This window comes from Raphanus sativus, chromosome 8 (assembly GCF_000801105.2).
Source record: "Raphanus sativus cultivar WK10039 chromosome 8, ASM80110v3, whole genome shotgun sequence".
Taxonomy (NCBI): domain Eukaryota; kingdom Viridiplantae; phylum Streptophyta; class Magnoliopsida; order Brassicales; family Brassicaceae; genus Raphanus; species Raphanus sativus.
In genome coordinates, this window is record NC_079518.1 from 3,862,790 (window position 1) to 3,875,483 (window position 12,694).

At 38.9% G+C, this 12,694-nt stretch overlaps 4 protein-coding genes across 5 annotated transcripts; 1 reads left to right on the forward strand and 3 right to left on the reverse strand.

Moving 5' to 3' along the window:
• Positions 1 to 16: 16 nt before the first annotated feature.
• LOC108822481 (uncharacterized) lies at positions 17 to 1,527 on the reverse strand. 2 transcript variants are annotated; one of them, XM_018595574.2, is made up of 6 exons: positions 1,263 to 1,527; positions 916 to 1,033; positions 637 to 783; positions 494 to 543; positions 327 to 414; positions 17 to 227 (listed from the first exon to the last, which is right to left on the reverse strand). In XM_018595574.2, exons 1-6 carry the CDS (start codon positions 1,419 to 1,421, stop codon positions 151 to 153), a joined length of 639 nt encoding a protein of 212 aa, XP_018451076.1. In that variant the 5' UTR covers positions 1,422 to 1,527; the 3' UTR covers positions 17 to 150. The 2 variants fall into 2 exon arrangements, with proteins under 2 accessions (XP_018451076.1, XP_018451075.1); XM_018595573.2 differs by having other exon boundaries at positions 494 to 546; positions 1,263 to 1,525.
• A 132-nt stretch (positions 1,528 to 1,659) lies between these two features.
• LOC108822912 (U-box domain-containing protein 44) lies at positions 1,660 to 5,502 on the forward strand. The gene is made up of 3 exons (XM_018596112.2): positions 1,660 to 2,056; positions 2,544 to 3,397; positions 3,765 to 5,502. Exons 2-3 carry the CDS (start codon positions 2,563 to 2,565, stop codon positions 5,324 to 5,326), a joined length of 2,397 nt encoding a protein of 798 aa, XP_018451614.2. The 5' UTR covers positions 1,660 to 2,056; positions 2,544 to 2,562; the 3' UTR covers positions 5,327 to 5,502.
• A 614-nt stretch (positions 5,503 to 6,116) lies between these two features.
• On the reverse strand, positions 6,117 to 8,640 carry LOC108821826 (putative F-box/kelch-repeat protein At1g20790). The gene is made up of 2 exons (XM_018594820.2): positions 8,625 to 8,640; positions 6,117 to 7,255 (listed from the first exon to the last, which is right to left on the reverse strand). Exons 1-2 carry the CDS (start codon positions 8,638 to 8,640, stop codon positions 6,117 to 6,119), a joined length of 1,155 nt encoding a protein of 384 aa, XP_018450322.2.
• A 727-nt stretch (positions 8,641 to 9,367) lies between these two features.
• On the reverse strand, positions 9,368 to 10,065 carry LOC130498481 (uncharacterized). The gene has a single exon (XM_056991878.1). It carries the CDS (start codon positions 10,013 to 10,015, stop codon positions 9,560 to 9,562), a length of 456 nt encoding a protein of 151 aa, XP_056847858.1. The 5' UTR covers positions 10,016 to 10,065; the 3' UTR covers positions 9,368 to 9,559.
• Positions 10,066 to 12,694: the final 2,629 nt, after the last annotated feature.

Below are 12,694 nucleotides of genomic sequence, written 5' to 3' on the forward strand. Positions count from 1 at the left end.
ACATTCCTCAAGTCTCTGCTCCAAAATGTTGTGTATATTATTTGGTGCTGTAAAGCAAGCAATTCTGATCAAAATAGATACTTGTGTATTACACAGAATGTGGTAGTTACAAACTCAAAAATTGAACTAACGCATTGGCACATTCTGTCTTTACTTCTTCGTGATCCGCTCAAAGGCAGCTAACATGGATGATCGTGTGTTGGCTATTTCCACAAGAGTTTCAAGAGCTGTCCCAAGGCAAAAGAGAAAATGATACTTATTTTCAACTGAAACATGGAACTTTCTTTTATGTGAGTGTATATTTGTGGTGGTGAATATTTAATTACCTGTCTCAAATGAAAGTTGAGCACCACGCAGCTTAGGGGAGACTAGACCTCCGAATACCGACAGAGACTTGGCCCGTTCTTTCTTAACCTGTGAGATTAATTAACACACATCCGAATTAGTAAAAACACAAGTTGTACCTTACTAAAGATTAAATGATTGTTAATACCTCTTCATCAGCTGCTAACACGGTGGTCTCACCCTTGGGTGATGGTTTCTCTTCTAACGAATCACATAAGCAAAAAGATAAGAGACAGACAAACAAAAGGGCACCGTATTAATACGAACAGATAAATTCTTATTTTTGAGTACCAGAAACGCCTCGATGCCGTAGCTGTGGGGAACGAGGAGAGCCCATCTCGAAATCTGCATCAGTAGAGAAGTCTTTGCCTTTCCCACTGCCGCCCTTAGAAGCCCACTTGGACAAAGCAAAACGAGGTACTGGTCCCAAAGATTCAACTACAAGAGTTCCGCAGGTTTGTGAATATACTTCCCCCACACAAAGAAAAAAAAAATGCTAAAGACTACTACATAAACATTGAACTACCAAACCTTGAGTGTGAAAAAATTTAATTTGAAACCAAACTTTACCATCTTGGTCAGAGACTTGCAATGTGGAAGCAGCGGAATGATCCTTGAGGTCTAAGAGAGTGCTGGTGATACGTAAAGTTCCCATAGAGTGTCGAGCACTTGCTAGATCAAACCATCCCTGCAATAAAAAAAAAAAAAGAACACATTTTTTTCTAAAGTTAATTTTTCTCATGCCTTGCTAAGCTATCTAATCAACCAAACATGAAAGAGCCACAAGAATCTGAACTTTTAAAAATGACATTGAGAACCAATTAGCTTTGACTAAACGGGATGCTAAGTACCATCATCTAATGATAAATTCATGATCTATGGCCAAAGTTGGAGTTTTATAACGATCATATATATACCTCTCGTAGCTTTGAATTGAGAGAATCCATAAGCGTTAGATACCCATCTAACGAATCTAAAAACTGCAACACCTTCTCATCATCTCCTCCCTCAGTTTTCGCTTCAATGGATTCCTCCTCTCCTTCTTCGTAAATCTCAATCTCTTCATCTCCCGCCATCTCTCGATTTTAGCTTCCAACAAACACACGAGTGATCCAGATCAAAGCTCTCACACCAGAACGTGGTACAACAAAAGCGATCGATCCCACGGAGAGAGAGAGAGTGAACGACCCATTGAGGCTATTTTCGCTTATACCAAGCCCATTAAGGCCCATTAGTTCATCTCTTTAGAGCCCATTAATTTGGTTTATAGTGTGTACACGGCCAGGCTGTTCGTCAAGTTGGTGGCTCCACGTCTCTCTCTCTCTCGCTCGCTCTCATGACTTTTCGATTTAAGTCAGCGTCTCGTGCTTTCATATTTGTCCAATTTTCATTTATATATTAAAGTTGTTACGAGTTCGACTTTTATTTCATTTTCGTTCGAAACCCATCTCTTGTCTGTTCATTCCCTTATCTTTGTCTGTCTCTGTCTCTCTCGCTCTCGCACGGGGATAGACAAAAGGACTTCCCGTTGAATCCAAGCTCTAGAAGAGAGAGTAGGCAACAAGCTCGACTGCTTGCAGTTGACGGAGAAGTCATCACACTCTCTGTTGCTCAAGGAGATTAAAAAAGCCGTCACTTTTTTTTTTTTTGCTTTGTCTCTTCTCTGTAGCTCTGTAGCTCTGTAGCGCTTCTGTGATCAGAACTTGTTGCGGTATGCTTCTTTCTCTGTCGGTGTTTTGTAATGATTTTCCTGAAATGTTTGCTCTCTTTTTTAATTTTTGTCGGTCTCCATGAATAGTTACTAAATTTGGTAATATGGGAATGGTTTTAGAAAGATTCATACTTTCGTACCTAAAGGTTATGGTTTTTTTGTCTTCTTTTGGTGTGAAAGAACCAAACTGTGTGAAGGAACTTAGCTAAATCTGGTATATATTCTCCCCTTTTCTTACCAAACTCTTGCATTTAAGAGTTCAGTGTCTTGATTCTAGCTGCTTCTTATGATACTCTGCTTGAATCAATGTTCAAGAAATCACTAGACAGTAACTAGATCCAATTAGCGACTTGCATGATTAATATTATTCGGGGTAGCATAGGTCTAGGCGTTAAGTTAACTAATATTGACATATTTTTATACACATATGCTGGGGCTTGAGCAACGGGTTACAAGATCTGTTTCATTAATTATTATGTGTTTGCAGTGAGTGAGTGTTTAGGAGTATGGATGGAAGCGAGTCAGATGACAGCTCTCAGATCGAGCGAGGCGTAGACCATATCTACGAAGCATTCATCTGCCCCTTGACAAAAGAAGTCATGCACGACCCCGTCACGCTAGAGAACGGACGAACATTCGAGCGCGAAGCCATCGAGAAATGGTTCAAGAAATGCCACGACGGTGGTAAACCTCCGTCTTGCCCTTTAACTTCTCAGACGCTGAGCAGCGCCGACGCGAGCCCCAGCATAGCTCTGCGCAACACCATAGAAGAGTGGAGATCGAGGAACGACGCCGCGAAGCTCGACGTCGCTCGCCAGGCCCTGTTTCTAGGGAACGACGAGAGCGATGTTCTGCAGGCTCTGGCGAACGTGAGGCAGATCTGCAGGAGCATACGTTCGAGCATGGGAGGCGTGCGGAACTCTCAGCTTATACGTATGATCATCGACGTGTTGAAAAGCAACAGCCATATAGTGAGGTATAAGGCTTTGCAGACGCTTCGAGTCGTCGTCGAAGGAGACGAGGAGAGCAGGGCGATGCTAGCCGAAGGGGACACCGTGCGTACGCTGGTTAAGTTCTTGTCGCACGAGCCGTCGAAAGGGAAGGAGGCAGCTGTTTCGTTGCTGTTTGAGCTCTCCAAGTCTGAAGCTCTGTGCGAGAAGATTGGTTCGGTTAATGGAGCGCTTATCTTGCTGGTTGGTCTTACGAGCAGCAACTCGGTGAACGTGTCTATTGTTGAGAAAGCTGATAGAACGTTGGAGAACATGGAGAGGTCTGAGGAAGTTGTTAGGCAGATGGCTTCTTATGGTCGGCTCCAGCCTCTTCTAGGCAAAATCCTCGAAGGTGATTTGATCAATCCTTACTTTCTTTCATTTGCATGGTTTTGATCATGGTTCTAAAAACCGGTTTAGACGAAACCATGTTCTTAAAATATGATACATACGACTCAAATCGGCCGAAACCATTTTAAATTGGATTAAATTGATCTAAATTAGTCTAAATCTATTAAATTAAGTAATAATGATAGAATAAATCTATAAACTCTTCTAATTTTTTTTGTTTTATATATCTAATTTTAATAATACATCAAACTAATTTTATAACTAAATCCAAAAAAAATTAAAATAAAATAAATGAATAATTCGTTAACCGGTAGTCATGTATCCTGAGCATTGGTTTTGATTTAACCCATCCCTTCTGCTTTGTGCAGGTTCACCTGAAACCAAACTCTCCATGACAACCTTTCTTGGGGAGCTCTCTTTAAACAACGACACGAAGGTTGTCGTAGCTCAGACAGTTGGTTCTTCGCTAGTCGATCTTATGAGAAGCGGCGACATGCCTCAGCGAGAAGCTTCCCTGAGAGCTCTCAACAACATCTCGTCCTTCGAAGGGAGTGCAAAAGTTTTGATCAGCATAGGGATATTCCCTCCGCTCATCAAAGACCTCTTCTACGTGGGACCGAACAACCTCCCCATCCGGTTGAAAGAAGTCTCGGCCACTATCCTCGCCAACATAGTCAACACCGGATACGACTTCGACAAAGCCACCACTCTTTTCTCAGACAACAGAGTCGAGAATCTCCTCTACCTGATCAGCAACACTGGCCCAGCCATCCAGTGCAAGCTCCTGGAGGTTCTCGTCGGACTAACCACCTGTCAGAAAACAGTCGAACACGTCGTCTCCGCGGTTAAAACCTCGGGCGCGATCATCAGTTTGGTTCAGTTCCTCGAGGTCAGAGAGAACGACGATCTTCGTCTCGCTTCCATAAAGCTTCTCCACAACCTCTCTCCATTCATGAGCGAGGAGCTGGCCGGCGCGCTGCGCGGCACTGCCGGCCAGCTCGATAGCCTCGTGGCCATCATCGCGGAGAAGACGCCGATCTCCGAAGAGCAGGCCGCGGCGGCGGGGCTGTTAGCCGAGCTTCCGGAGAGGGACTCGGCGCTGACTCGGGACATGTTGAGCGTCGGTGCGTTCGAGAAAATCGTCTCCAAAGTGGTCGGGATACGACAAGGGGAGATCAGAGGGATGAGGTTCGAGAGGAACTTTCTTGAAGGGCTCGTGCGTATACTCTCCAGGATTACGTTCGCCTTCGGGGACGAGGCTCGAGCCGTTACGTTTTTTTGCCGTGAGTACGACGTCGCTTCTCTGTTCATTCAGCTGCTTCAGTCCAACGGTCAAGACAGTGTCCAGATGGTTTCGGCAACGGCTTTAGAGAATCTTTCGCTAGAGTCTATTAACTTATCGCACATGCCTGACCTGCCTCCTCCGAGCTGTGGCTCCATTTTTTCGTGTATGAGCAGACCGCCCGTTGTGACGGGTCTTTGCAAGATCCACCACGGAGTATGCTCGTTAAAAGAAACGTTCTGCCTCGTGGAAGGAGAAGCCGTGGAGAAGCTAGTGGCGTTACTAGACCATGAGAACGATAAAGTGGTTGAGGCCTCGCTCGCGGCTCTTTCGAGCTTGTTGGAAGACGGGTTGGATGTGGAGAAAGGGGTGAATATACTCGACGAAGCCGACGGGATAAGGCATGTGCTGAACGTTCTGACGGAGAACAGAACGGAGAAGCTGACGAGGAGAGCGGTTTGGTTGGTGGAAAGGATCTTGAGGATGGAAGACATTGCGAGAGAGGTCGCGGAACAGCCGAACGTGAGCGCTTCGCTTGTGGACGCTTTTCAGAACGGCGATTTTAGGACGAGGCAAATCGCTGAGAACGCGTTGAAACATATAGACAAGATCCCGAACTTCTCGGGTATATTCCCGAACATGGCTTAGGTTGGTGGGGAGAGATGTCTTTTTTACTCTGTCCAGTGAGTTTTTAGTGATTTAAAAAAAAAACTTTTTTGAGGGTATATGTTGTAAATTTCGATTCTTGTTTGCGTGTGATGTAAGCTATTTGATTTGCTTGTTTATATCGTACGCTGGAAATTGGAATCATTTGATCGGTCTTAGATTTGAGTATGGAAATTACTAACTAGTTGTCCAAAAAAATAAGTTCAAGGTTAACGTTAAAGTTTAAACCTAATTAGTAGCGGGCCGGGTCTAGAGCAAAAGTGTTAAACGAAGTAGCGGGCCAGATTAACGTAGAGAAGGGTCACTAATCGTGGGCCTATTGATGTTCTTCTTTCGATAATTAATTATTGTGTGTGTTTATCTAATGATTTTTAAGAATGTTTTATTAACGTTGAGCTTGATAACATCTCCACCACCAGATATTTTAATCATCTTCAATATATTAGGATTATGAATCAAATTTTAGGATTACATATTCCAATTTATCATTTTATTTTTAGAATAATGTTTTTTTGAAGAAAAAAATAGAGTTAAATCCACATATTTGAAGAGAGTGAAATTAAAGATCTGAATATAAAATAAAATGCAAAAATTTTAATTCAATGTAACCAGTTATGAGATGAGATTACACAGTTTAACAAATTCAAAAGAACTGGAAGCAAATTGCAGAATTTGAAACATAAAACAGAATTGCACAAAACAAAAAAAAAACAGAAACATAAAACATAAAAGAAATAGTGGCCGCCTTCATCACTTGTCTAAATCAACGGGTTTAGATTCTGAAATGACCATTAATCAGTTCCATAATGCCTTTTACAGAGATTTCACGGTGGGATCTAAACCTAGCATATAAACTTAACATGGACCCATTATTCTGATCATGTAGTCCGTTTACAGAAGACCACGACGGCTTGAACTGATAAAGATCACAACCTGCATCACCCCACTTCGAAACCACACCCATGACACTCCATGTGTTCGCTCTCACATCATAGCCATAAATTGCATCCTCTATTTCATCCTTCGCACTCACCAATACATGCCTACCATCAAAAGCCTCCACGCACCAACACAACAGCATTATTTGGTGCACTGGCTTGTTCTTAATCCGTCTCGTGAGGATCCATTTAGAATCAGTTAAGATATTCTCGAGAGCATAAAGGTAAATCAGTTCTTCAGTTGCCGATATCAATGTCAGATATTCATCGTCAGCACTGAGCAAAAGTTTCGCGCCCACTTGGTGATCAAATTTGGTCGGAATCAGACGTGCTTTCTCTGTTTCGGGATTAAAACCTATAATGCTTCCGCCGCTTTTGAACCAGCAGAGGCTTCCTTGGAAGTAAACCGGTTTCATATCCCTCATGAGATGGCTCGAGAGACAAGTGATCTTGGTTTTTGATATTTTCCATGAGTTCCCTGCGTTAATAAGAAATCCATACATGGTCTCACCTTGATTTGAAACAGCGACCTCTGTTATGCAGACGATTTTGAACCTCTGAGTAGTTTTATCGATTTGATCAACCGCAAACCCGATGTTCTTCTTTGTTTCCAAATAACAGTAATCAAGGAACTGGTATTTCTTCGTGAGGGGATTGGCGACACAGAAACATCCATGAATATAGACAAGGATAAGGCTAGAACAGTAACCTAGGATGAAGCATATGCACTTTGAGCGACCTTTGCTATGGGATGGTCGAACTTCACCAACATGGTGGAAACATGCCATGTTGGAGCCATATACCCCGATGTAAAGCAAACTGGATGCGGTCCGGGACCAGTATAGAGATTTGAAACTTGGATCTTTGGTTATATGTTCCATAGATTTACTCGTGCACCGCATCATCACAAAGGATTTGGGATCTAATCTTAAGAGAATTTCTTTTTGGAGATCCTGAGGTAAGTTATTCATGACTAAATAAATATATGTTATGCTCAGTTTTTAGATGATTTTCTCTAGTTTTTTCTTCAGCTATGTATTAAGTGTATGTATATATAATTTTTTAAAGAGAACATATTTTAGAAATAAAATCATGAAAATACTTTTAAATTAGTAGATACATATCTTAATAAAATCATGGAAGCACATAGTAATTAGTAGCAAATATGATGTATAGTGGAAGGAAATCAGAATTGAGAATATAAAATTAATAGTTGAAGATTTTGTATTTTTATACGGTGTCGTTTTGACTATTTTGACTATTGTTACAATTAACGATCGTTAAATGATATTTAATATTAACCAGAATAAAATTTAATTTATGGTCAACATAAGATTGTATATTTTTGATTTACCAAAAAGTATGTGTTTTGGATAGAAATTCAATAATAGTTCACTTCAACACTATTTGACAAGATAATTATTTGAACTAAAATACATTTTAACTAAATGACATTTTTCATCAAAGTTTGCTATAAGTTACCAAAATGTTATTTTCTTTTTCTGAATAGTTTTCTTTTGCTCTTTTGTTTTGTTGCTTCCTAAGAAAATAACTTTGGAAGATTTTGATTGTTGTTATACTCAAGATTTTAGATAATAATGAGATATTTAATTTTGAGGCTGTTAATAACACTTCTAAATCCAAACTATGTCCACACCATAGTTCTGTGAGCCATTAGATTAAAACAAAGTAGTTTTAAAAGTTTTCTAAAAAGCATATATAAAACCAGCGGCGAACCCATAATTTATTTTGTGAGGAGTCATAAAAATGAATATAAGTATAAAAAATATTATCTATAGGGGTCACTGCAGCGGTTTGAACCCATGTTTTGTGGGTTCATTGACAACTTTTTTAACCAATTACAACACATTTCATCAACAAGTGTATCTTGCAAATTCAATTTATAATATATTTTTTTGAACTGAAGCTTTTTATTAAAATTGCATGAAAGAAAACAAATATAAACTTTTAAATCTTAGTGTTTTGCTAGTTATGGATAAACATAATAAACCCAAAAGAAGTAACATAATATACCAAAGGAAGGTAAGGTAACCCAAGAAGTTACAACCAATGAAGAGACATGCAATCAGATATGCATCTGCACAAACGATCGAAGGAGGAGATGGAGAAGAAAGTAGGAGATGGAGAAGAGACTGATTAGAGGGGTTTAATGACGATATTACCACTTGGAAATGTTACATGATTCTACACTTGTTAGCTTTCAAACCCTACTGACAAACCACATATTCCTTTGTCTACTCAAACATTACACAATTGCCTTCATAAGCCACAATGTTCCAATGGACCGGGAGTATTTTATCGAGTGCGCAAACATAAATTACATCTACCATTTGCCATATCAGTGTTTGTTTTTTTAGCAACGGTGGCCAAAACGTTTTACACTCAATTCTTGGGGGAATTTGATTGGAATCAGCCATGCTTGAGAGCTACGATGCTTCCCCCGTTTCTCGGCAAAGAGATCTATTGACATAAATAGGTTGCATATATTACTATAGACTACTCGAGAGGCCAAAAGCGTCACGCTCAATTCTTGGGGGAATTTGATTGGAATTAGCCATGCTTGAGAGCTACGATGCTTCCCCCGTTTCTTGGCGAAGAGATCTATTGACATAAATAGGTTGCATACATTAACATAAACTACTCGAGAGGAAAGTATCTGTAGATATTTATATTCCTTGTGTAAAGGTTAACTGGTTAGAATTCAATTTTGTTGATATTGGTAAAGACATCCAAAAAATATGTACAACTTTTGAAGGACATATAGACTGTATTTAATCAACCTTTACACTTATTGGTGTGGTAAAATCAATCTATATACTTGCTTTATTCACGTATAATGTTGGATTATGACATATGCTGTTTTGAAATATAAAGGGATGTTTCTTTATGCTTACATGTTTTAGGTGTTTTTTTTGTGTTTCAATTGAGTACCCTTCTCTGTTCCTCGAAGGTCTTGCCTCAAGGTCTTTTAAGTCATAGGCCGTTGTACTTCACCTGTAACGCATACACCGAACTCCTTATCACCATATTCTGACTGTTTACAAGGTGGATGTCATTGGAGACATTCTTCATAACAAAGTTTCAATAAAAAGGCATAATATAAGTTGTACATATATTCCTTATAGGAGGTGCTCAACGCAATAAAATTATGAACCAAAAGAGAAAACTTAAAAGACTTAACTATCAAACTTCTATTCAATTTAACCAAAATAAGCCACATACTCATATGTTCCTCGCTCGCACGATATGTATTTGTCTACGCGAATCTGCTTCTTTTGTTTATTCTCTCCACGTTCATGAACTTGTCAGACGAAGAAGAAGGCACATCCATCTCCAGTTCTGTTTCATCTTCAATCAACAATCTTTTACCAAGTAGGGTTTCCGTTTTATTCACGAGCTTCTGAGCATATGGCGAGATTTGCCCAATCACACTCATGATCATGCTTAGATTAAAGATACACTTATCATCATGACCCACCTTCTCATCTACTTCCATCGCAGAGGAGGAAGGCTGTGTAAACTCGTAACCGTCGTCGTCTCGACTACCATCGCACCGGTTTGGAATCGAACCCTTGATACTGGAATTGAGATACGGATCGTGGGATATGAGCATGTTGATAGTTTTATCTACGGATTGCATTATAACCCGAGATTTGGGGTCCAACTTGGAGAGAATCTCATAGAGGAGATCAAAAGGTAAACTATCCAACATCCAGGTATAGAGAAAGATGTTAGGATCTTTATAACTAACTGTTTTGATTTGATGCGAATCTCTAGTAGCTAGGTAATGTGTTGTTTCTATTGATGAATTGTTTATATTTATAGAGACGTAATCAATCTTTCCGAAAAAAAAAGGAAACTAAGTTAACAAAATAAAAGGGGATAACTATTCATTATTTTCCTCTAGCATATCATATGTTTCCAAAAAAAAAAGTTAATATCAAAACGGCAGCGTGTTGTTTTTTTCTGCAGCTGAAGGGTTGAAGTTCTATGACATTGAGGAAGGCAAAAGGTCCTGTAGCTACACAAGTTTCAACTGCTCAGGTCTCTCTAACGATCCACATTGATAAAAAAAAACCCCATCTTGGTTAACACTACATTCAAAATCAAAGTTCTCGCCTTGTACATTGTTTAGGTGCATTTTGATTGCCGTTACAGAAGCATCACTGCAATCTACACCAGAGAGTCCAAACCTTTTGGCTGGGAACCGTAGCCTCCTCCTGCAATGTATTTCATAACTGAAGGAATGAAAGTCGGTGGCAAGGTTAGAAAAACACTACATTGCTTTCTACTTATGAGAAGTGAGAACAGTTTGTTACTTTGTAATGTCTTAAGTAGTGTTTGACCTGCAGAGAACTGTGATTGTTACTCCTGAAAGCTGGTTATGGTCCGAAACGAACGAACGAGATACCAATGATAATCTACAAATTGTATATGAGGAAAGCTCCGTTTTTTCTTTTTCTTTTTGCAGAAAGTGTTTACAAAATGTGGTTTAATGATTCGGGTTTTTTAGAAAAAGAAGAGCATGTATATATGTTTGTTGTTGCAGGCTGGAGCTACATTTGAGCTAAACATAGAGCTTCCTTCAGGTGACTTCCCCTGAAGAGAAAGTAAACAAGAGTCTTCCTAACACTGATAAAGAGAGGTTTGAAGCATGGTCCCATCGCATCATTTGTCAAAAGATACATTAGAGAAGAGAAAATAGAGAAAAATGTAAAATTTCGAGTATATTATGTGCCTCAACTCCAGACCAGCTCTATGTAACATAAAACAATTGGACCTTCAACACGAACTTTAAAGAAAAATGGAACGTGAGGTCTGATTTATAACGAGGGAGGGACACATGAACTGTTCATGATGAACATAACACACATTAAAGGAAGACTACATTTTATATTTGATCAATTTGAGAAATATATTACTGATATAAAAACTCACTTTTATTTAACCAGTTCTCAGTTGATGGTAAATCTAAAGATCTTAGATTGTTATCACACACTTTTTACTCTTGCAAGTTGCAACCATCTCGAATCTTAGTTATTGTCTCCATGTCTAAAGATAGAATCCCTATCAACTAGATTTGACTTTATTTGTGTTCTTAAACCCCACTTGGTTGTAGTCAACCGACAAATACCTACCAAACTAGACCAAAACAAACCGGGCTGAAGCCAAACTAAACCAACCAATCCTCTCGTCCGTACCAGCTACCATGCAGTTTAGATACCAAAGATTCCAAGGACGCTTTTATGGTTCACGAACCAAATCATCAGAAATCCGGTTATCTCAGAAATGTTATCGTTTGGTTTGCATCACGGTTTTGGTTGATTTAGAGATCGGGATGTGGCTGTTATGATCTCTAAACATCACCATCAGTATCAAATCAAAATAAGAGTCCCACACACAAAGGCAAAGAAGATCTTGATCTTTAAAGATTTGCTTCTGGTGGTTATAAATCAATGATTATGCATAAACAACCACAACGACCAAGAATCAAAATGTCAACAGTAGATGAATAGACTAAATATCACACTTTATACACATAGTATGGTCTATTATCTGGTTGATACTTGATAGCCTATGTTCAATTTTATCAACAGAAATAGTTTTGACTTTTCCGGTGAATACTCGAGGCCACATTGAAAAGTAAGACATACATAATGTATTAGATTGGGTTTTAGAAAAAAAAAAAAGAAAAAAGGAGATTCCCAGTGTCATTGTCATAAAACCAAAGATGTGGCATATAGCAATCTCCTGCCCACAAGTGATTGAATTTGGTCAATTTCAATGCATTTTCTTTGAGGTTACATTATTTTTAAACTCGCAATTGATTTATTATATATTAGTAAGGGGAGATGATTATAGAGTTACCAATAGTTATTTAATATATGGTCTGAAAAAGGGTTTGTATAGTGACATGTTTAAATGATCTTCCAATTCATTTTCCAAAATATTATAAGTTAAAAAGAAAAATTAGAGCATGTGTGGAGAAAGAAGTGGACGGTCATAAAACAGGAAGTGGAGAGTGCACTGAGAACAGAAAGAGCCAACCAGAGAATTAAGAACAGTTTTAATTTTGTATTGATTTACTATATTTAGAAACTCATATAATCACACGTTCCCTCCTACATTCCTGTCTAATGTGTTTAGTATCCTTCTTCGTCTTCTTAAAACTTCTTTGGGAAAATTATATAAAATCTGTTAGTTATTTTGTGTGGACTATAACCTTAGAGCTAAGCATTAGCAACACTCTTGTTATATGATATTATTAGTAAGCTCCATATGTATATATACTGCACTTTAAGGTGTTTCCATTTCTCTTCTGCAGCCAAGATTTTGGTAAACAAGTCCTTGAGTTCTAAGCAATAACGCATAGTTATATGCATAAGATTTA